Raw genomic sequence first — 24,250 nt, forward strand, 5'->3', positions numbered from 1 at the left:
TGACTTATAATCAAGGTTGAAATTTGTGGAAATCTGAAGGTTGAGCTTATGCCACTGATTTCAAGTTTAGAAAGGCGATTCTGAATGTGCAAACTACTGAACTTGCTCTCTGAAGGAATTTGATAAAATCAATGTGGCTAATTGCATATAATAAATAACATGAGCACACTGGAGTTATTTCTGAATTATTAAAAAAGTGAAACCTATATTCAATGGTCTCTTACCAAACTGCTGATGACAGAAAGAATGTGCGATCAAGATATACCCTGTTCACATTATCAAAACAGCCATTTATTTGAAAATAAAAGGTTCTGGGATTAGGAGTAAAAGATTGATAAATGTTTTCTGTTGCAATACTGGTTTATACTGTTACTTCTCCAAATTAATCCTCAGAAATGTTTACATTTTTTCTTTTTGTATTATAAGATCAAACTACAAAATCCAAAAATATTGAAGTAATCCCACAGGCCGAAGACATCACAGCATTTTCTGAATAGAGATGATGTAAAAACGTTCCTACCACCTGGTTTCCTTTCACCTTCCCCTCCCCCACCTTTTTATTCTGGTGTCTTCCTCACCATTCCAGTCCCAAAGAAGTATTTTGGCCCAAAACGTCAACTGCTTATTCATGTCCAGAAATGCTGCCTGACCTGCTGAGTTTCTCCAGCACTTTATGTGTGACACCTTAAATATAAACTTTATTTGAGAAAACTACTCCAATTTTAATCTGTTATTTTAATCACGAATAAAATATATGTCACAGGAGCAGGAGAATGCAAGTCAACCACTCTTACCTGCTTTGTCAGTTAATAAGAACATGACTGATCCCTTTGTAATTCCTAAAACAACCCTTCTGGGTATCAATAGAGTGAATATTGCAACCGAGCATTCATATTCTTTGACTCAAATGGAATCCTGCCCTCTATCAGTCAAATTAATATCAAGAAGTTATTTTTCTCTATTTATTGAGATCCAGCGCGCAAGAGGCCCTTCTGGCCCTTTGTGTCATAAGGTGAGGCGCTGGGTGCGGACCCAAATGCAAGACACAGACACTAAAGTACTAGAAACTGGACAGGATTAGAGACTAGAGTTAGGGACGTGACTGGACGCAGACTAGGAGCTGGGAAAAGAACACAGACTTGGGCTAGGATATTGGCTGGGAAAGCGGGACCAGGACTAGGAACTGGGAACTAGGAGCCTAGGCTTTGACACCGAGCCAGAGACTGGACAAAGGCCCAGAACCTGCATCTTGACTCGGGCTCGGACCCCGGAACTAAGCGAGGACATGACGTTGCTACAGGACGTGACGAGTCTTGGGTGCCTCGAGGTGAGGACGTGATGAGGCTTGGGTTCCTAGAGGCGAGGACGTGACAAGGCTTGGGTTCCTCGAGGCGAGGACGTGACGAGGCTTGGGTTCTTCGAGGCGAGGATGTGACGAGGCTTGGGTTCCTCGAGGTGAGGACGTGTTGAGGCTTGGGTTCGGACTCTGGGCCAGAGAATGGACAAGGACCCAGAACCTGGGTCTCGACTCGGGCTTAGACTCCGGAACTAGGCGAAGACATGCCGTGGTCTTGGGAGACAGGACTAGACCAGGCAGCTCCTGTACAGGACGAGGCGCCACATGGACAGGACAAGGCACATGGACAGGATGAGAACACGAAGCCTTGACTTGGTACTCAGGAATAGCCAAGCCTCGGACTTGGGACGACAGGAACCTCAGAATCTTGGACTTGGGATGACAGGGATGCAGAACACAGAGCCTTGGTCTTGGGGAAGACAGGAACACAGAGCTTTGGTCGAGAGCACAGGAACACAGAGTCTTGGACTTCAGAGACAGGAACATGGAACACAGAGCCAGGACCCCTCCTTGGGAACGGGACGTAGGGCCGGGACTCATACACAGAATGCTGAACACGATGAGATGATTCCCAACACTAGGTAGCGGCAAATGGCCGGACCTATCTTGTGAAGGCATGGACACAGAGACAGTTCAAAACAACGATAGACAGTTCCTTATCTTGCTCCGACAGTTAAACTTGACAGCAGTGCGGGCAAAGGTTACAGGCGAGGCAAGGTGAGGCTTCAGACACTGGTTTCAGGGCAAGGCTTTACCTTACTTTATTGTCACCAAACAATTGATACTGGAGCGTACAATCATCATAGCAATATTTGATTCCGCGCTTTGCAATCCCTGGAATACAAATCCATAGTAGATAGTAAAAATTTTAATTATAAATCATAAATAGAAAATGGAAAAGGGAAAGTAAGGTAGTGCAAAAAAACCAAGAGGCAGGTCCGGATATTTGGAGGGTACGGCCCAGACCCGGGTCAGGATCCGTTCAGCAGTCTTATCACGGTTGGAAAGAAGCTGTTCCCAAATCTGGCCGTACGAGTCTTCAAGCTCCTGAGCCTTCTCCCGGAGGGAAGAGGGATGAAAAGTGTGTTGGCTGGGTGGGTTGAGTGCTTGATTATCCTAGCAGCAGTGCTCCGACAGCATGCGGTGCAAAGAGAGTCCAAGGACAGAAGATTGGTTTGTGTGATGTGCTGGGCGGTGTTCACCATCTTCTGCAGCTTCTTCCGGTCTTGGACAGGACAACTTCCATACCAGGTTGTGCTGCACCCTAGAAGAATGCTTTCTACGGTGCATCTATAAAAATTAGTGAGGGTTTTAGGGGACGGGCCAAATTTCTTTAGCTTTCTCAGGGAGTAAAGGCACTGGTGGGCCTCCTTGGCAGTGGACTCTGCGTGGTTGGACCAAATCAGGTCATTTGTGATATTGACCCCGAGGAACTTAAAGCTTTTGACCTGTTTCACTTGTGCACCACCGATGTAAATGGAGTCGTGCGGTCTGCTACTCCTTCTGAAGTCAACAATCAATTCCTTCGTCTTGCTGACGTTGAGGGATAGGTTATTGTCTTCGCACCATGCCACCAGGTTCTTAATTTCCTCTCTGTACTCAAACTTATCATTACCCAAGATACGGTCTACAATTGTGGTGTCATCAGCAAACTGATATATTGAGTTTGATGGAAACTTGGCTGTGCAGTGGGTGTACAGTGAGAACAACAGGGGGTTGAGTACACAGCCTTGTGGGGCACCAGTGCTCAGCGTGATTGTAGAGGAGAGCTTGTCCCCTATTTTTACAGCCTGGGTCCTGTCTGTGAGGAAGTTGAATATCCAGCTGCAGATCTGAGTGCTAAGGCCCAGGTTCTGGAGCTTAGGAATCAGTTTATTTGGAATGATGGTATTAAAGGCAGAGCTGTAGTCAATGAAAAGGAATCTTACATATGCATCTTTATTCTCCATCTGTTCTAAGGAGGAATGTTGGGGCAGAGAGATGGCATCTGCGGTTGACCTGTTGCTCCAGCAGGCGAATTGCAAAGCATTGAGGTTGACCGGTAGGCTGTGGTTGATGTGTGCCATAAACAATCGCTCAAAGCACTTCATAGCAATTGATGTCAGTGGCACAGGTCGATAGTCAGGAGGAAGGGGCAGAAAAGGGATTCAGGCAGGGGATTTATACAGGAACAATCCAGCAGCCAAGCCCTAGTCTCTGGAGGTAGTTATCTGTCTGCCCAAACAAGAATCATGTGCCTTAAATAGAACACCTAACAGAACAATGGGAAATGGATGGAAGGACCGGACCGTGAACCGGAATGCGGAGTTCTCGGACCAGACCATGACACTTTGAGCCGCACTGCCCAGCAATCGCCAATTCAATCCTAGCCCAATCACGGAACGTTTTACAATGACTAATTAACCTACCAACCAATACGTCTTTGCACTGTGGGAGGAAGCTGGAACACCCGGAGGAAACTCATGCCGTCACAGTGAGGGGAATGCACAAACTGCAGATAGAAAGGGTGCAGAGGAGATTTACAAGAATGTTGCCTGGATTGGGGAGCATGCCGTATGAGAATCGGTTGAGTGAAATCGGCCCTTTTTCATTGGCGCAACAAAGGATGAGAGGTGACCTGATAGAGGTGCATAAGACGATGAGAGGCATTGATCATGCGGATAGTCAGAGGCTTTTTCCCAGGGCTGAAGCAGTCTTGAGGTGCTTGGAAGTAGGTACAGAGGAGATGTCAGGGGTAAATTTTTTACGCAGAGAGTGGTGAGTGCATGGAATGGGCTGCCAGCAAAGGTGATGGAGGCAGATATGATAGGGTCTTTTAAGAGACTCCTGGACAGGTACATGGAGCTCAGCTAGGTAATTTCTAAGGTAAGGACATGTTCGGCACAGCTTTGTGGGCTGAAGGGCCTGTATTGTGCTGTAGAAATTCTATGTTTCTAATCTATGGACTTACTGTTAAAGACTCTTCATCACAGGTTCTCAATATTTATTGCCTATTTATTTACATTTGCACTTGCAGAGTTTGTTGTCTTCTGCACTCCAGCTGATCTTTCATTGATCCTGTTCTAGTTACTGTTCTATAGATTTGCTGAGTATGCCCGCGGGAAAATGAATCTCAGGGTTGTATGTCGTAACAAAGAGGGCCACTTTTCAGCATAATTGTAAAAGGACGAAGAGAGTTGTAAAAGAGCGCCTGAAGGCTTTGTGTGTCAATGCAAGGAGCATTCATAATAAAGTGGATGAATTGAAAGTGCAGATTGTTATTAATGATTATGATATAGTTGGGATCACAGAGACATGGCTCCAGGGTGACCAGGGATGGGAGCTCAACGTTCAGGAATATTCAATATTCAGGAGGGATAGACATGAAGGAAGGGGAGGTGGGGTGGCATTGCTGGTTAAAGAAGAGATTAACGCAATAGAAAGGAAGGACATAAGCCGGGAAGATGTGGAATCGATATGGGTAGAGCTGCGTAACACTAAGGGGCAGAAGACACTGGTGGGAGTTGTGTACAGGCCACCTAACAGTAGTAGTGAGGTTGGAGATTGTATTAAGCAGGAAATTAGAAATGTGTGCAATAAAGGAACAGCAGTTATAATGGGTGACTTCAATCTACATGTAAATTGGGTGAACCAAATTGGTAAAGGTGCTGAGGAAGAGGATTTCTTGGAATGTATGCGGGATGATTTTTTGAACCAACATGTCGAGGAACCAACTAGAGAGCAGGCTATTCTGGACTGGGTTTTGAGCAATGAGGAAGGGTTAATTAGCGATCTTGTCGTGAGAGGCCCAGTGGGTAAGAGTGACCATAATATGGTGGAATTCTTCATTAAGATGGAGAGTGACATAGTTAATTCAGAAACAAAGGTTCTGAACTTAAAGAGGGGTAACTTTGAAGGTATGAGATGTGAATTAGCTAAGATAGACTGGCAAATGACACTTAAAGAATTGACGGTGGATATGCAATGGCAAGCATTTAAAGATTGCATGGATGAACTACAACAATTGTTCATCCCAGTTTGGCAAAAGAATAAATCAAGGAAGGTAGTGCACCTGTGGCTGACAAGAGAAATTAGGGATAGTATCAATTCCAAAGAAGAAGCATACAAATTAGCCAGAGAAAGTGGATCACCTGAGGACTGGGAGAAATTCAGAGTTCAGCAGAGGAGGACAAAGGGCATAATTAGGAAGGGGAAAAAAGATTATGAGAGAAAACTAGCAGGAAACATAAACACGGACTGTAAAAGCTTTTATAGATATGTAAAAAGGAAAAGACTGGTAAAGACAAATGTAGGTCCCCTGCAGACAGAAACAGATGAATTGATTATGGGGAGCAAGGACATGGCAGACCAATTGAATAATTACTTTGGTTCTGTCTTCACTAAGGAGGACATAAATAATCTTCCAGAAATAGTAGGGGACAGAGGGTCCAGTGAGATGGAGGAACTGAGCGAAATACATGTTAGTAGGGAAGTGGTGTTAGGTAAATTGAAGGGATTGAAGGCAGATAAATCCCCAGGGCCAGATGGTCTGCATCCCAGGGTGCTTAAGGAAGTAGCCCAAGAAATAGTGGATGCATTAGTGATAATTTTTCAAAACTCGCTAGATTCTGGACCAGTTCCTGAGGATTGGAGGGTGGCTAATGTAACTCCACTTTTTAAAAAAGGAGGGAGAGAGAAACCGGGGAATTATAGACCGGTTAGCCTAACGTTGGTGGTGGGGAAACTGCTGGAGTCAGTTATCAAGGATGTGATAACAGCACATTTGGAAAGCGGTGAAATGATCGGACAAAGTCAGCATGGATTTGTGAAAGGTGTTGCATTTTAGAAGGTCAAACGCAAGAGGAAAGTAAATGATAGGACCATTAAGAACACAAGATTTCAGTTGGATTTTGGGGTGCAGCTGCATAACTCCCTAAAAGTGGCAACATGGGTGGATGAGGTGGTAAAGATAGCAGAAGGGCATTGAGTGTACAAATTGGGAGTTCATGTTGAAGCATGTAAAACAGTAGTTGGGTCACATTTGGAGTATTAAGTGCAGCAACTATATTTCATTAGAAGGTCGAGGAGAATTGTATGTCACCCAAAACACTTGCAAATGTGTACAAATGTACCGTAGAAAGCACTCTAACTGGTTCCATCACTGTCTGGTATTGAGGTGGCGGGGGGGGCGGGGTCTACTGCACAGGATTGAAACAAGCTGCAAAGAGTTGTGAACTTAGTCAACTCCATCATGGCACTAGACTCCGTAGTACCCAGGACACCTTCAGAGAGCGATGCCTCAAAAAGACGGCATCCATCATTATGGACCCTCACCACCGAGGTGATGTCTCATTCTCATTTCTGCCATCAGGAGGAAGTACAGAAACTTGAGGACAGACACTGAATGATTCAGGAACTACAAATTTCTTTTTGCATGGACTGCTCTGGGGCTGGCCTGCACCAGCAAGCAAGTGATAGAGGCAGTACAGTGCATCAGGTGCACTTAGACAGATATATGTGCAAGCAGGGAATTATAGGATACGGACCATGTCCAGGCAGATGGGATTAGTTAGCAGTATAATATTTCTGCAGATGTGCTGGGGCCTGTTCCTGTACTGCACTATTCTATATTCGAACAGCATATCCCTGTGGCAATCCTGATCTCGGCTTCTCTGAGATATTACCACTGCAAAATCCATCCCTTTCCAAACCGCTCTGCAACTGAAAGCCAATTTATTTTCTCATTAACCTACTTCTGATGAAGGGTCTTTGATCTGAAGCATTAGCTCTGTTACAGTTTGCACAGATGTTTTCATAAGACCATAAGGCAAAGGAACAGAATTAGGCCATTCACCCTATTGAGTCTTAAGGGACATTATGTTATCCCCTTTTGCTCTGCCTCCTGTGGCAGGAGATCCATGGTGGTGTAGTGTTTAGCACAGCACTTTATAGTACAGGTGATCCAGGTTCAGTTCCTGCCGCTGCATGTGAGAGTTTCCATGTACTCCCTGTGAACGTGTGGGTTTTGTCTGGGTGACCCCATATCCTCTCACGGTCCAAAGAAGTACTGGTTGGTAGGTTAATTGGTCATTGTAAATTGTCCTGTGATTAGGCTAGGGTTAAATCGGGGGAGTTCTGAGTGGTGTGGGTTTAAGGGGCGCAAAGGACTTCATGCTGTATCTCAATAAATGAATCCTTTGTTAGACATGGTTTCCATGCTCTTAAGAGTATTGCTGACATTTTCTGTAGGTTGATTGAATTCCTTGTTGTCTTTGGAGTGACTGTTCTGATTTGATTTGATTTGATTCCTGGACACATAAGGATCAGTACATTTTGGCTCAGGTAAGTGGCTACCACAATTAGTCAAAGTTTCATGGAAATAGTTAAAAAGGTATACAAAAAAAGAGATAAACCATCAATTAACTGACTCTAATTAGGAACAGCTCAGCAACAGTCTCTTGTCCCAATTAAACGCCATGATGTTCCAAATAAACAAAGGGCATCCTGGCTGTTTTCTGGATGATCTGATTTTATTCTTTAAGAGTTGTGTCAAATAGGAGGCTGTCTGATTAACTGGAACCCACTGCAGTGATTAAGTTTATTTCTTAGACCTTTGAATTGAATTGACTTTATTTCTTACATCCTTCATATACATGAGTAAAAGCCTTTATGTTTTTTCTCCACCTAACTGTGCCATATAAGACAAGGAGTCTAATGAACCTTTAACATTAAGGCAACAGCATTAACGTTTCTTATGTGGACTGCGTGTAAATATATAGATATGAAATTGTACAGCTGATGTTTTTGCTTCAATGTGAGTTTTATGTGTGAAATCACAAGACAGTATTAGGAGCCAATTAATTACAATAAAGGGTAATCTGACATTAAATCTTTTTTTGTTCATTTCAACAATTCCAGGACTCTGGGGGCTGGTTAACAGTGCTGGTATCTTGCACCCCCTTGCCCCTGTTGACTGGCTTATGATAGATGATTACAGAGCCGTGTTGAATGTCAACCTGGTTGGACTTATTGAGGTCACACTGAGTGTACTTCCACTGATAAAGTGGGCACGAGGCAGAATAGTGAATATTGCAAGTGTAGGTGGAAGGATCAGCCCTGTAAGTGGAGCGTATTGCATCTCTAAATTTGGTGTAGAAGCCTTCAATGACAGTCTCAGGTGAGTTTGAAATTAAGATGCTCTCCTTGATACTTCTGTTTATGTATCAACATAATAGAGTAGAGTTCTTTTAATCTGGCATTTTGTTTTTCGGGAATCCTGGTGGTTCACTATCCGACTTGCTCCTGCTGCAGAATATCAGCCAGGAACTGAGAGTGAGCCCTGAGCCAAGATCTGGTACCAGGGCTTGGGGACCAGAGCACCAGGGGCCTGGAAATTTGTCATCTTTGCAGCTGGCGTCAGGGACCAGGGTGTTTGTATATGTCCTGCTCCCTTTAGACACACTGGATTCACCGGAAACTTTATAAAATGACAATACAACATATCAAATAAAAGTATGTTTAGGTATTAATAGGAGTAACATCCATTAGGATGATTTAGCAGATGAGTGTGTGTCTGAGGAACTGGCAGGATTTCAGATTTATGGATCATTGCGATCTCTTCTGGGGAAGGTATTACCTGTACAAAAGGAACACACATAAAAGTTGCTGGTGAATGCAGCAGGCCAGGCAGCATCTCTAGGAAGAGGTGCAGTCGACGTTTCAGGCCGAGACCCTTCGTCAGGACTAACTGAAGGAAGAGTGAGTAAGGGATTTGAAAGTTGGAGGGGGAGAGGGAGATCCAAAATGATAGGAGAAGACAGGAGGGGGAGAGATGGAGCCAAGAGCTGGACAGGTGATAGGCAAAAGGGATACGAGAGGATCATGGGACAGGAGGTCCGGGAAGAAAGGCAAGGAGGTGTGGGGGGGGACCCAGAGGATGGGCAAGAGGTATATTCAGAGGGACAGAGGGAGAAAAAGGAGAGTGAGAGAAAGAATGTGTGTATAAAAATAAGTAACAGATGGGGTACGAGGGGGAGGCAGGGCATTAGCGGAAGTTAGAGAAGTCAATGTTCATGCCATCAGGTTGGAGGCTACCCAGACGGAATATAAGGTGTTGTTCCTCCAACCTGAGTGTGGCTTCATCTTTACAGCAGAGGAGGCCGTGGATAGACATGTCAGAATGGGAATGGGATGTGGAATTAAAATGTGTAGCCACTGGGAGATCCTGCTTTCTCTGGCGGACAGAGCGTAGATGTTCAGCAAAGCGGTCTCCCAGTCTGCATCGGGTCTCGGCAATATATAAAAGGCCACATCGGGAACACCGGACACAGTATATCACCCCAGCCGACTCACAGGTGAAGTGTTGCCTCACCTGGAAGGACTGTTTGGGGCCCTGAATGGTGGTAAGGGAGGAAGTGTAAGGGCATGTGTAGCACTTGTTCCGCTTACACGGGTAAGTGCCAGGAGGGAGATCAGTGGAGAGGGATGGGGGGGACGAATGGACAAGGGAGTCGCGTAGGGAGCGATCCCTGCGGAATGCAGAGAGAGGGGGGGAGGGAAAGATATGCTTAGTGGTGGGATCCCGTTGGAGGTGGCGGAAGTTACGTTCATCTCCCTCGTCTTCCTTTTTTAAAGAAAGGGGCTTCCCTTCCTCCACTATCAACTCTGCTCTTAAATGCATCTCCCCCATTTCACGTACATCTGCTCTCACTCTATCCTCCCCCCACCCCACTAGGAATAGGGTTCCCCTGGTCCTCACCTACCAACCCACCAGTCTCCAAGTCCAACATATTATTCTCCGTAACTTCCGCCACCTCCAACGGGATCCCACCACTAAGCATATCTTTCCCTCCACCCCACCTCTGCTTTCCGCAGGGATCGCTCCCTATGCGGCTCCCTTGTCCATTCGTCCCCCCCATCCCTCCCCACTGATCTCCCTCCTGGCACTTACCTGTGTAAGCGGAACGTGCTACACATGCCCTTACACTTCCTCCCTTACCACCATTCAGAGCCCCAAACAGTCCTTCCAGGTGAGGCGACACTTCACCTGTGAGTCAGCTGGGGTGATATACTGTGTCCGGTGCTCCCAATGTGGCCTTTTATATATTGGCGAGACCCGACGCAGACTGGGAGACCGCTTTGCTGAACACCTACGCTCTGTCCGCCAGAGAAAGCAGGATCTCCCAGTGGCCACACATTTTAATTCCACATCCCATTCCCATTCTGACATGTCTGTCCACGGCCTCCTCTACTGTAAAGATGAAGCCACACTCAGGTTGGAGGAACAACACCCTATATTCCGTCTGGGTAGCCTCCAACCTGATGGCATGAACATCGACTTCTCTAACTTCCGTTAATGCCCCACCTCCCCCTCGTACCCCATCCGTTATTTATTTTTATACACACATTCTTTCTCTCACTCTACTTTTTCTCCCTCTGTCCCTCTGAATATACCCCTTGCCCATCCTCTGGGTCCCCCCCCACACCTCCTTGTCTTTCTTCCCGGACCTCCTGTCCCATGATCCTCTCGTATCCCTTTCGCCTATCACCTGTCCAGCTCTTGGCTCCATCCCTCCCCCTCCTGTCTTCTCCTATCATTTTGGATCTCCCCCTCCCCCTCCAACTTTCAAATCTCTTACTAACTCTTCCTTCAGTTAGTCCTGACGAAGGATCTCGGCCTGAAACGTCGACTGCCCCTCTTCCTAGAGATGCTGCCTGGTCTGCTGCGTTCACCATCATCTTTTATGTGTGTTGCTTGAATTTCCAGCATCTGCAGAATTCCTGTTGTTTACCTGTACAAAAGGGATGGCTTGCACCTGAAACTGAGCAGTCCAATACCCTTGCGGGCTGGTTTGTTCGAACTGTAGGGTTGGGTTTAAACAAATTTGGCAAGGGAATGGAACTGGAGTGATAGTGCTAAGGATTAGGTGGTTGGTTAACAAACAGAGGCAGTGTGTAGTGAGACTGTGAGCAAAGAGGGGCCGATGATAGGGCAAAATTGCAGCCCACAGAACGAGCTGCAGTGTTGACAGGTGGACAAAATCTAAATGGCTGGATACAGGATTGAATATGCACAGTAGACAGAACAAGGTGGAAGAACTTGTAGACTGGCCTGTTGGGGACATGACTGAATTGTGGCTGAAAGAAGATTGTAGCGGAGAGCTTAACGTCCAAGGATACATATTGTATTGAAAGGACACACGGCCAGGCAGAGCGAGAGGTGTGTGGCTCTGTTGGTGGTAAAATCAAATCAAATCATTAGAAAGAGGTGACATGGACCAGACGGTGTTGAAACATTGTGCATAGAGCTAAGGCATTCAAAAGTGAAAAGACCCTAATTTGAGCTATATGCAGACCCCCAAGCAGTAGTAAAGATGTGGTCTACAAGTTACTATGGGAGCTAAAAAACACATGTCAACAAGGAACTGTTAGAATACTCATGGGGGAATTGGGAAAATCGGGTCCCAGAGGGGAATTCGGAGAATGTCCGTGAGATGGCTTTTTAGAGGAGTTTGTGGTGCTCAGCTATTCTGGATTGGGAATTGCACAATTAATTGATTAGAAAGTTCAAGGTAACAGAAACTTTAAGGGCCAGTAATTATGATATGACAGAGGCACAAGAGAGAAGCTGGCAAAAAATGATTGTCAAAGAACTCTGGCAGAGCAGCAATGGCTGGAATTGCAATTCAGAAGGCAACAGAGAATTACATCCCAAAGAAGAAGAGGTACTCTAAATATAGATGGCACCACTGTGGTTGACAAGAGAAGTCAAAGGCAACATCAACACGAAAGAGAGGGCATATTATAGAGTAACAATTAGTGGAAAGTTCAAGGATTTGGGGAGCTTATAAAAACAAACAGATGGCAAAGAAAACAGTCATTAAGAAGGAAAAGATGAGATAAGAAGGAAAGCTAGACAATAATATTACAATAATATTTAATATTATAAGTTTCCTCAGATATATAAAGTGTAAATGAGAGGTGAGAGTAGATACTGGATCACTGGAAAATGATGCGAGAGAGGTAGTGATGGGGGAGAAGGAAATGGCTGATGAACTGAATGAGTATTTTGCATCAGTCTTCACTGTAGAAGACACTAGCAGTATGTCAGAGGTTTGAGAACGTCAGAGGATAGAAGTGAGTGAAATTGTCATTACTAAGGAGAAAGTTTTTGGGAAATTGAAAGGTCTGAAGGTAGCTAAGTTACCTGGACCAGATGGTATATACCCCAGCATTCTGAAAGAAGTAGCTGAAGAGACTCTGGAGGCATTATTAATGATCTTTCAGGAACCAACTGTTTCTGGCATGGTTTTAAAGGAATGGAAAATTGAAAATGTCACTCTACTGTTCCAGAAGGGAGGAGGGAGAACAATGGAAATTGTAGGCCAGTTAGTCTGACCTCAGTGGTTGGGAAGATGTTGGAGTTGATTCTCAAGGATGTAGTTTCAGTGTACTTGGAAACACATGATAAAATAGGCTGAAGTCAGCATGGTGTCCTTAGGTGAAAAACTTCCCTGACAAATCTGTTGGAATTCTTTGAAGAAATAACAAGCAGGATAAATAAAGGAGAATTGGTGGATGTTGAATACTTGGATTTTCTGAAAGCCTTTAACAAGTTGCCGCACATGTGGCTGCTTCAGAAGCTAAGAGCCCATGGTATTACAGGAAAGATACTCGTGTGGATAAAGCAGTGGTTGATTGGCAAGGGAGAAATAGTAGGAATAATGCAAGCTTTTTCCGGTTGTCTGCCAGTGACCAGTGGTGTATAACTGGAGCATGTGTTGGGACAGCTTCTTTTTTATGTTATATATCTATGATTTGTATGACAGAATTGATGGCTTTGTGGCCAGGTTTGCAGATGATATGTAGATACATTGAGGGGCAGCCTCCATGTCACCCTGCCCTCAAGTTTACCGTCCATTTCTGACACCTCCCTCCCCTTTCTAGATTTTTCTGTCTCTGTCTCTGGAGACAGCTTATCCACTGATGTCTACTATAAGCTTACTGACTCTCACAGCTATCTGGACTATTCCTCTTCTCACCCTGACTCTTGCAAAAATGCCATCCCCTTCTCGCAATTCCTCCGTCTCCACCGCATCTGCTCTCAGGATGAGGCTTTTCATTCCAGGATGAGGGAGATGTCCTCCTTTTTTAAAGAAAGGGGCTTCCCTTCCTCCACTATCAACTCTGCTGCCAAACGCATCTCCCCCATTTCACGTACATCTGCTCTCACTCCATCCTCCCGCCACCCCACTAGGAATAGGGTTCCCCTGGTCCTCACCTACCACCCCACCAGCCTTCCGGGTCCAACATATTATTCTCCGTAACTCCCGCCACCTCCAACGGGATCCCACCACTAAGCACATCATTCCCTCCCCCCTCCCTCTGCTTTCCGCAGGGATCGCTCACTACGCGACTCCCTTGTCCATTCGTCTCCCCCATCCCATCCCCACTGATCTCCCTCCTGGCACTTATCCTTGTAAGCAGAACAAGTGCTACACATGCCCTTACACTTCCTCCCTTACCAGCATTCAGGGCCCCAGACAGTCCTTCCAGGTGAGGCGACACTTCACCTGTGAGACGGCTGGGGTGATATACTGCATCTGGTGCTCCCGATGTGGCCTTCTATATATTGGGAGACCGCTTTGCTGAACACCTACACTCTGTCCGCCAGAGAAAGCAGGATCTCCCAGTGGCCACACATTTTAATTCCACATCCCATTCCCATTCTGACAAGTCTATCCACGGCCTCCTCTACTGTAAAGATGAAGCCACACTCAGGTTGGAGGAACAACACCTTATATTCCGTCTGGGTAGCCTCCAACCTGATGGCATGAACATCAACTTCTCTAACTTCCGCTAATGCCCCACCTCCCCCTCGTACCCCATCCGTTATTTATTTATATACACACATTCTTTCTCTCACTCTCCTTTTTCTCCCTCTGTCCCTCTGAATATACCTCTTGCCCATCCTCTGGGTTCCCCCCCCCCATGTCTTTCTCCCCAGGCCTCCTGTCCCATGATCCTCTCATATCCCCTTTGCCAATCACCTATTCAGCTCTTGGCTCCATCCCTCCCCCTCCTGTCTTCTCCTATCATTTTGGACCTCCCCCTCCCCCTCCCACTTTCAAATCTCTTACTAACTTTTCCTTCAGTTGGTCCTGACGAAGGGTCTCGGCCCGAAACGTCGACTGCACCGCTTCCTAGAGATGCTGCCTGGCCTGCTGCATTCACCAGCAACTTTGATGTGTGTTACATGGAGGGGCAGGTAGTTTTGAGAAAGATGAGAGGCTGCAGAAGGACTTAGACAGATTAAGAGAATTGGCAAGGAATTGGCAGATGATATACAGTGTTGGGAAGTGAATCGTCATGCACTTTGGGAGAAGAAATAAAAGGGAAGACTATTTTGTAAAAGGAGAGAAAATTTGAGGTGCAAAGGGCCTTGGGAGTCCTCATGCAGGATTCCATAAAGGTTAATTTTTTTGTTTGAGTCTGTTGTGAGGAAAGAAAACGTAACGTTAACATTCATTTCGAGAGGACTAGAATATAAAGCAAGGATGTAATTTTGAGGTTTTATGAACCATTGGTGAGGCCTCACTTGGTGTAATGTGAGCAGTTTTGGGCCCCTTATCTAAGAAAGAATTTGCGGATATTGGAGAGGGTTCAAAGAAGGTTCACAAAAATGATTCTGGGATTGAAAGGCTTGTCATACAAGGAGTGTTTGCTGGCTCCAGATGTCTATTCACTGAAATTCAGAAGATTGAGGGGTGATCTCATTGAAACATTGATTGTTGAAGGGCCTGGACAGGAAGTATGTGGAGGCGTTTCCTGTGGTGGAGATTCTAAGGACAGAGGGCACAGCGTCAGAATAGAGGAACGTCCATTTAGAACAGAGATGAGGAGGAATTTTGTTAGCCAGAGAGTGGTTAATCTGTGACATTCATTGCCTCATGTGGCCTTGGAGGCCAGATCACTGGGAACACTTAAGACAGAAATCTCAACCAGAAATAGCGACTGTACACATTTCCATAGATGCTGGCTGGCCTGCTGTGTTCCTCAGGCATTTTGTGTGTGTTACCTACTTATTCAACCTTGCTTTTTACAAACATCGTTTTGTATTTTATTTTCATTTTAAAATTTTATTCTTTGTAAATCACCTGGAATTACATCGTCTGTTGGAGAATGCTCTATAAATATGTTGTTGTTATTATTCCTTCACAAAAGATTGACTGGTTCTCCTCATAGTCTATCATTTAAAGTAGCATTGTTTTACATAAAATAAAAAATAACAAAGTAAACAAAAGCCAACAGATAAAAGTTTGTAACAACATGATAGTTTTATTTTGTAATTTTGCAGGAGAGATATGAAGCATTTTGGAGTGAAAGTAGCTTGTATTGAGCCAGGTTTTTTCAAAACACCCATGACTAATGTAGAACACCTATTGGAGCAAATGAACAGGTTGTGGAGTAGGTTACCACCAGATGTACAAGAAGAATATGGGGATGATTACGTGGATAAAGGTTAGTTGTTTTTATCTTACATATATTTAGATGTTTTTAATTAAAGATATCCAATTATGAACTTGTGGTCCAAATGGATACATTACCTAAAGCAAGCTTGTCTCAATAAATATTATTCATCCACTGCTATGCTTCACCTATAGATAGCAGAAGAGTGTAGAAAATGCAAAATCCGTTTTTATTAGTTTTTTATGTTTATATATATGAATTGTTCAAATGAATTGGTTCAATTTAATATAATATATACAGCCTGAAATTCTTATTCTTCACAGACATTCACAAAACAATAAAACCTAAAGATTGAATGATAGAAACTTCAGAAACGTAAAGCCCAGCCTGTTCTTCACACCTTCCATGCACAAGCAGCAGCTGAGGCACTGATTTCCTCTCCCTCCCCACCCCACCACCCTCCCATCATTTTCATTTTTAAATCTTTTTATTAATTATTCTTGAAAATCAATAACAGAGAAAAATACATCAAAATAATCAAGACAACATATCCATATGTAGAATAAGAGTTAAACTATCAACCAAACCCAACAGTATATCAATAATAATAAAAAACAAAATGTTAAAGCTTTTTTTTATAGAAAAAAGAAAGAAAAAAAGAACCCCTACTAACTAAAACAAAAAAAAACCCAAATAACAAAAAAACGGGGAAAAAAACCCCATTTGGAGCACAAACCCGGAGCTATACGCCATACAAGCTTCCATTAAAAAAAAAGACATCAATCCGCCAAGCAAATTCATGTATCCAAGCATCAGAAAAGGACCATCTTTATTAACTCAATTCAAATAATAATAACGGGCAAAAGAACCCCACCTTTTCTCGAAGTCAAATCAAGGATCGAAAGTTCGACTTCTAATTTTTTCCAAACTAAGACATAACATCACCTGAGAGAAGCATTGTATCAAAGTGGGAGCAGAGGCATCTTTCCATTTTAATAAAATAGCCCTTCTAGCCAATAATGTGACAAATGCAATTATGTATTGGTCTGATATAGAAATACCGTGAATATATTGAGGAATTATACCAAACAAAACTGTCAATTTATTAGGTTGTAAATTGATTTTTAAAGCTTTAGAAATTGTACAAAAAAATAGATTTCCAGAATTGTTTCAATACAGAACACGACCAAAACATATGTGTCAATGTAGCTATCGCAGTTTTGCATCTATCACACTGACTATTTACATTAGGAAATATTTTAGACAATCTCTCCTTTGTCAAATAATAACGATGTACAATTTTAAATTGAATTAGAGAATGACTGGCACAAATCGAAGAAGAGTTAACCAGCTTCAAAATTCACAACCAATCCTCTGTTATCAAGGTCATGTTAAGCTCTCTTTCCCAATCTTGCTTAATCTTAAGTAAAGGATAGTTATCCTGTTGTAAACGTAAATTATAAATTTTCCCTATAAAACCTTTCACTAAAGGATTCATTTTTAAAATAATGTCTAACAGGTCAGGGTCTTGTATTAATGGAAAATTACTTAAATATTCTTGTAAGAAATGTCTGACCTGAAGATATTGCAAAAAATGTGAATATGTGAGAGAGTATTTAGTTATTAATTTCTCAAAGGACATCAATCGGCCTTCTTGAAACAAAACCATAAAGGAAAAAATTCCTTTATTCCTCTAAAGAGAAAAGGTAGGATCTTTAAGTGAAGGTTTAAATAAATAGTTTCGATAAATTAAACTAAAAAGGTTAAATTTTTAAAAATTAAAAAACTTAGGAAACTAGTGCCAGATTTATCATAGGATTTATATTTAGAATTGAAATTTTGGCTAATTGTACAGGCAAAGGAGCTCCTAATAACGAAGTTAAATGAAATTGTTTCACAATTTTCAATTCCAGATCAATCCAAGGTGGTCGTTCATTTTTATTGGTCCAATATAACCAAGAACACACATAACATATATTAACAGCCCAATAATACATTCTTAAATTAGGCAAAGTAAGACCTCCATCCTTTTTTAATTTCTGTAAATGATATTTTCCAATTCTTGGTCTTTTATTATTCCAAACAAAAGATGAAATAATAGAGTCAACCTGATCAAAAAACTTCTTAGAAAAATAGGAATATTTTGAAATACATATAAAAATTTTGGTAAAATCGTCATTTTAACTGCATGAATTCGACCTGCTAACAAAAGTGTAAGTGGATTACATCTAGAAAAAAATTGCTTCATAAAATCCACTAAGGGAACTAAATTAGCTCTAATAAAGGTCTCCATAATTTTTAGTGATGATAATACCTAAATATTTAAAAGAATCCGTAACTTTTAAAGGAATGTCATCATTTATAGAAGCAGAATCATTTAAAGGAAATGATTCACTTTTATGCAGGTTAATTTATATCCTGAAAACAATCCAAATTCATTTAATAATTTCAATAAACTAGGAATAGATTCTTTGGGATTCGAAACATAAACCAAAAGATCATCAAGATCATCCGCATAAAGGGAGATCTTATGAATAGTCCCAGTTATAGAAATTCCTTGAATATTTTTAAGCTTCACGAAGTGCAATAGCCAAGGGTTCCAACATCAAGTTAAATAACAGAAGACTTAATGGACATCCTTGTCTCGTACCCCGAGAAAGTTGGAAAAAGGGGGATCTACAGGTATTAGTGATAACAGTGGCAATAGGGCTTTTATATATCAATTTAATCCATTTATTAAAATTAGTACCAAAGCTAACTTTCTCTAAAACTTTAAATAGATATTTCCATTCAACTCTGTCAAATGCCTTTTCAGCATCTAGAGAAACAACACATTGGGGAGTCTTAGAGAAGGATGAGTATATAATATTTAACAATCTCCGAGTATTAGAAAAAGAATAACGGCCTTTTATAAAACCCGTTTGATCCTGAGAAATAATTTTAGCTAGTATATTCTCCATCCGATTAGCCATTGTTTTTGAAAGACTTCTAGCATCCACATTTAATAATGAAATAGGTCTATATGAAGCACAATCAGTAGGGTCTTTATCTTTCTTAAGAATTAAAGAAATAGAAGCTTCATAAAATGTGGAAGGTAACTCTCCTAGCAGAAAAGAACCTTGAAGCATTTCCAACATATAAGGAGTAAGCAAGTCTTCAAATTTTTTATAAAATCCTACAGAAAAACCATCCAATTCAGGAGCTTTACCAGATTGTATTGAAAGAATAGCTTTCTGAATTTCTCTTTCAGTAAAAGGAGCATCAAGAATTTGCTGATCTTCAACAGATATTCTAGCAAAATCAATCTTTTGTAAAAAGGCATACATATTAGAAGGGTCAGCTGGAAACTGAAATTTATAGAGTTCACTGTAATAGTCTTGAAAAATTTTATTAATATCTTCATAATTACAAGCGGAACTACCATCTCCCTTACGAATTTTAAAAAATTGTCTTTTAGCTCTAACTGCTTTAAGTTGAGATGCTAATAGCTTGTTACTTTTATCTCCAAACATATAAAATTGACTTTTTAATTTAAGCAAATTTCTTTCAATAGGGTAAGTTAATAGTAAATTATATTGTGATTGAAGTTCAACCCTTTGTTTAAATAAATCAACATTAGGAGAACTGCATAAGTGTTATCCAGGTCTTTAATTTGTTTTGAAATTCTATCTAACTGTATTTTTGTCTGTTTCTTGAGTTTAGCCAAATAGAATATTATCTGACCTCGCAAATATGCTTTAAGTGTATCCCATATAATCAATTTGGAGACATCTCCCGTAATATTAAGCAGAAAAAAATCTTTTATCTGAATCTCTATAAATTTAACAAAGTCCGAACTTTGTAATAAATTTTCTGGAAAGTGCCAAGGCAAGTTTACATTACTAACATCATTTAACTCAAAAGTTAAGCTTAAAGGCGCATGATCCGAGACAGCAATGGCATCATATTCACATTTCCGGACTTTAGACAAAAATCAGAAATCAGCTATAAAATAATCAATTCTCAAATATTTATTATAAACATGTGAATAAAAAGAATAATCTCTGTCATTAGGATGTAAATTTCTCCAGATTTCTATCAAACCATGATCAATTACAAAGGAATTAATAAGTGTTGCCGAATGACTCGGAAGCTGCTGGTTGGTTGAACTTTTGTCAATCAAAGGGTTTAAACAACAGTTGAAGTCACCTCCCATCAGCAGCATATATTCATTTAAGTCTGGTAATAAACCAAATACATTTTTAAAAAAAGAAGGATCATCTACATTAGGTCCGTATAATTTTTCTATTACAAATTGTTCCTTTAATAATTAAAAATCTACCATTATTATCTGAGATGATGTCTTCTTGAATAAATAAAATATTAGATTTAATAAAAATAGATACTCCCTTTGTTTTATTTTGACAAGTAGCATGGTATTGAATGCCCTTCCATGTTTTAAAAAGATCTATTTTGATCGCCCTTTTCTGATATGCGTTTCTTGAACAAATATTATATCAGGCTGGAATCGACTAATAATTTTAAAAATCTTTCTTCGCTTAATAGGGTGATTCCAGCCACGTATATTCCAACTAATAACGTTTATCTCTTTAAGTACCGTTGGATATTATTCTTAAACACGACAATAGATGCATACCATCGCGGGCTAATCAAAAATGGTGGTGATGAATATAACCAAATAGAAAACACGCATGCTCCGGAAGTTGACTAAAATTGGTCGAGCTTTATCTGACGAAGTGAAAATTCTGTGAGTTCTTTCAATATCAGGAGGCTGAGATAGAATATCTGGAAACAGAAATTGAAACAAATTGGCAAAATAATCCAATAAATTCCCATTTTCAGAGCCTTCTTTAAGACCCACAATCCGAATGTTATTCCTACGCAATCTTGAGTAGGAATTTTCCAATTTTACAATCTTGCGTTGAGCCTGTTCCAAGTGGGTTGAAATATCCACAATCTGACGTCTCGATTCTGTAAACTCAGTATTCAAAGAAACAATATTTTCCTCAATAGTCTGTAAACTCTGTCGGAACGACTTCAACTCAGAAGTGTTATTGCCCATTTTGTTGTCGAGACCCATCAACGCACGTTCCAAACGCTCAGCCCAGACAGGCATATCTTCTGATTTTTCTTTCGAAGTTTTTCCCTTTCCATTGCTGGGTTCAAAAAGCTGTTTTCCACTTCTGAAATGACACGACATAATGACCACTATTTCCCTCCAAGATCCAAAAAATAAACGTTGAATAATTCAAAGTTTAGACTGGGGAAAAGGAATTAAAGGCAGCCATAAAATTTATGTATTACTCCAGTGAGCTACGGGCAGAAGTCCCCACCCTCCCATCATGCAAGCAATAGCAAAAGCCCCAAGAAAGACCCTGATCCAGAGTTCCATCAAAACCTACAGTCCATAATCAGCACATTTGGTTTCTCAGGCAGGTTTTCTCTCTCCCTCCATCGAGGGAGGGAGTGAGGGAGAGAGAAAGAGAGAGAGAGAGATCACTTCTGCAACAAAGAGTGCAGAGACCAGCAGCTCTCTGGTCCAATGTTGCAATCTGCCAAGTCACTTCTCCAGATACCCTGACGGCTCTCACTCACCATCGGTTTGGTGGAGGGGGGGGTGGAGGTTAGAGGATGAATCGAGTACAGGGGCCTTCTTCTGACAGCAGCACACACTGTTTGCCGTCCCAATATTTCAGTCTCCCATGACGTTTCCGTGGCGATATCAGGGAGGAACCTGGTCGTCTACGGGTCTGGACCCGAAGGTGCAAGTCTTGTAGGCAGCTCCTGGAGATAGGAAAGTGCCAGGCTGCACAGCCGGTTCAAAGGCCCACTGCTTGTGAAGAACCGTCGTTTGAGCAGTAGATCACAGGCTCTGACAGAACCCCAGACACCTCGAACAGAAAAGAAAGACACGAGAAGAAGCAAAAGCTATCTCCTGGACAAACTGGAAGGTCACCTGGGTCTGCAAAAACTGATGCTGCCATCTTTCCTGCTCATCCTCCCATACACAAAGCATGTATCTTTCAGCAGCACAACTGCAGTACTATATCTCTCCTTTGTAATCAACTATCTGTGTTAACCTTGTGAACCATGGTTTTCAATAAAAACTTGAAGGTACAAGATGCTAATTTTGAAGAAGGCCTCACATCCCACTTCAAGAATTTCATATTAGCATTTGCAGCTCAATAATTGCACAGTTGCCTACAACCTGTGGTCTCTTTTCCTCTTGCTCAGGAAGTTGTTCAAGTTCTAATCTCAAGTATGACCAACACAGCACTACAATCTCAAGCCAGGATCTGAAAGTTAAAAGATGAAAATACAAAATACTACCTGCATACAGATCCCATGTTTTGAATTTCATAATTAAATGAATCATAGAATTGTTACAGCAGAATTTTGCAAGAGAACTCAAATTGGCCCCATTTTGCTCTGTGCCCAGTACAACTGTGTAAGCCATACACAGATGTTGCCTCTGATTAACCAATTTCAATCGAGATCATATCAAATTGGTAAAAATATTAGAAAAATTTCAACATTTTTCCAAAGCATATTTTACTGTAACATACCAGAATCTAGCAACCTTATCAAAAGGTATAATTTTGTTGTATGTATTTTTCTTAAAAATTACTTGTGCTGACAGCTTGCTCCACACTTTTACAGCCCTCTGAGTGAAGAAGTTTCCCCTCAGGTTCCCTTTAAACTTTCCATCTTTCACTCTTAACCCATGACCTCTGGTTGCAAAGCCTGCTTGCATTTACCCGACCTATACCCCTCCTAATTTTGTATACCAAATCTCGTCTCAATCTTTTATGCTCCAAGGAATAAAGTCCTAACTCATTTAATACTTTCTTATAACTCAGGTCTTCGAAATCCAGCAACATCCTTGTAAATTTTCTCTGTACTCTTTCAACTTTATTTACTGCTGTGTCTGTAGACTTTAGACAACAGTAGATGTGTCTACAGTGACACTGATGTAAAATTTAATTTAAAAATCCCTTGCTTCCTGTATCATAGAAAATAGGCGACATTATCCCTTTTGGTGGTGTCAGTCAGGAATCTTGACTTTGAAAACTATCAAAGATTTCAGAGAATGGAACCACAATTTGGAGTGTTAATACACACAGTTTCAGTAATTCTATATATCATACTAATGCAAAATGAATGTGATAAGGAGTTCAGATGGTCCATTATTTCTAGATTGCATGGTTGCATCCCAGTTCCTCAGACCATCAGCCCACTAGCAGCAGCTCCATGCAGTCTCCTGGAAGAGAGGAAGCCGATATACCCAGCATCAATTGAAGAAAAAGAACACATTAAATTCTTCCTCAGTCATCTGGGTTACAAGAGACACGAGGAGTAATAAAATGGGATTCTATTTGTGGGGAGGGGTGGGAGATATAAAAATTGATGTCTGCTGGGGACTTCCTGTTTAACTTCAGGTAGCAAGAGCCATTACTTGGAGCAAGAGGCAGGAACTCCACCTGTTTTGTCTTCTGAGCGCATGCAGGTTGTGTATTTCAATAATATTTGAGTAATCTTATGTAAATATTGATTGATTGAACAGTTTTGTTCATTCATGAGGGGTAAAATGTAAAAATGTTAATTACAAATGTCATCATGCTACCATGTGATGCATGTGGGCCTTGCTGAAAGTAAACTCAAAGTTAAACCCTCATTTCGGATGTCCAGGTCTTCCTTTAAATCAATTAAATGGTTTGGAGTTACAAAACATAACACAAAGAGTGAGCCTCTATTGCACAAGTCAACAACTCGTCACAAAAATTAGCAGACTCCTAGGAAAATAAAATCAGCTTGAAAACTAACTTCACCTTTCCTTTGTGAAAACGATATATGTATCTCTAATACTCTGCTGTGTGTTATATATGGTGATTATCAATATCATAGATGAAAAACAATTTTCTTTAAATGTACTTTTCATATTGTTTTACAGTCTCTTTAAACATGACAACCAAAGTGGAGAAGCAATTCAACCCAGATTTGATGAAAGTGGTGTGGCGCATGAATCATGCTCTGACTTCTCTTCATCCTCGTACTCGGTACTCTGCTGGAATCGATGCAAAGATTTTTTGGATTCCTCTCTCCTACATGCCAACTGCTATCTCTGATTTTCTGTTCAGTATAGGTAAAATCAAGCCAGCAAAAGCTCTCTTTTAGCATTGTTTTGGGATTGAGTATGATGAAGAGGAATTAGTACTAGTGACACTAATGTGAAATATGATGTGATCCCTTTCTTTCTGTATCATAGAAAATAGTCAATGTTATTCCTTTCTCTGGTGTCAGTCAGTATCTTGACTTTCAAAACTATCAAAGACTTTGGAGAATCGAACCAAAATTTGGAGCAAATTTGAGGTGTGGATTTTGAGGTGTTATCAATTAAAAGGCTTTTATCACTGCTGAAGTTTCAATGTTCTGGTCAAGAATAAA

At 41.5% G+C, this 24,250-nt stretch overlaps 1 protein-coding gene across 1 annotated transcript; it reads left to right on the plus strand.

Moving 5' to 3' along the window:
* Positions 1-1,285: 1,285 nt before the first annotated feature.
* Positions 1,286-24,250, plus strand: LOC140198773 (dehydrogenase/reductase SDR family member 9-like). Its single transcript, XM_072259783.1, has 4 exons — positions 1,286-1,327; positions 8,209-8,513; positions 15,693-15,856; positions 23,757-24,250. Exons 1-4 carry the CDS (start codon positions 1,286-1,288, stop codon positions 23,978-23,980), a joined length of 735 nt encoding a protein of 244 aa, XP_072115884.1. The 3' UTR covers positions 23,981-24,250.

This window comes from Mobula birostris, chromosome 6, assembly GCF_030028105.1.
Source record: "Mobula birostris isolate sMobBir1 chromosome 6, sMobBir1.hap1, whole genome shotgun sequence".
Lineage (NCBI taxonomy): Eukaryota > Metazoa > Chordata > Chondrichthyes > Myliobatiformes > Myliobatidae > Mobula > Mobula birostris.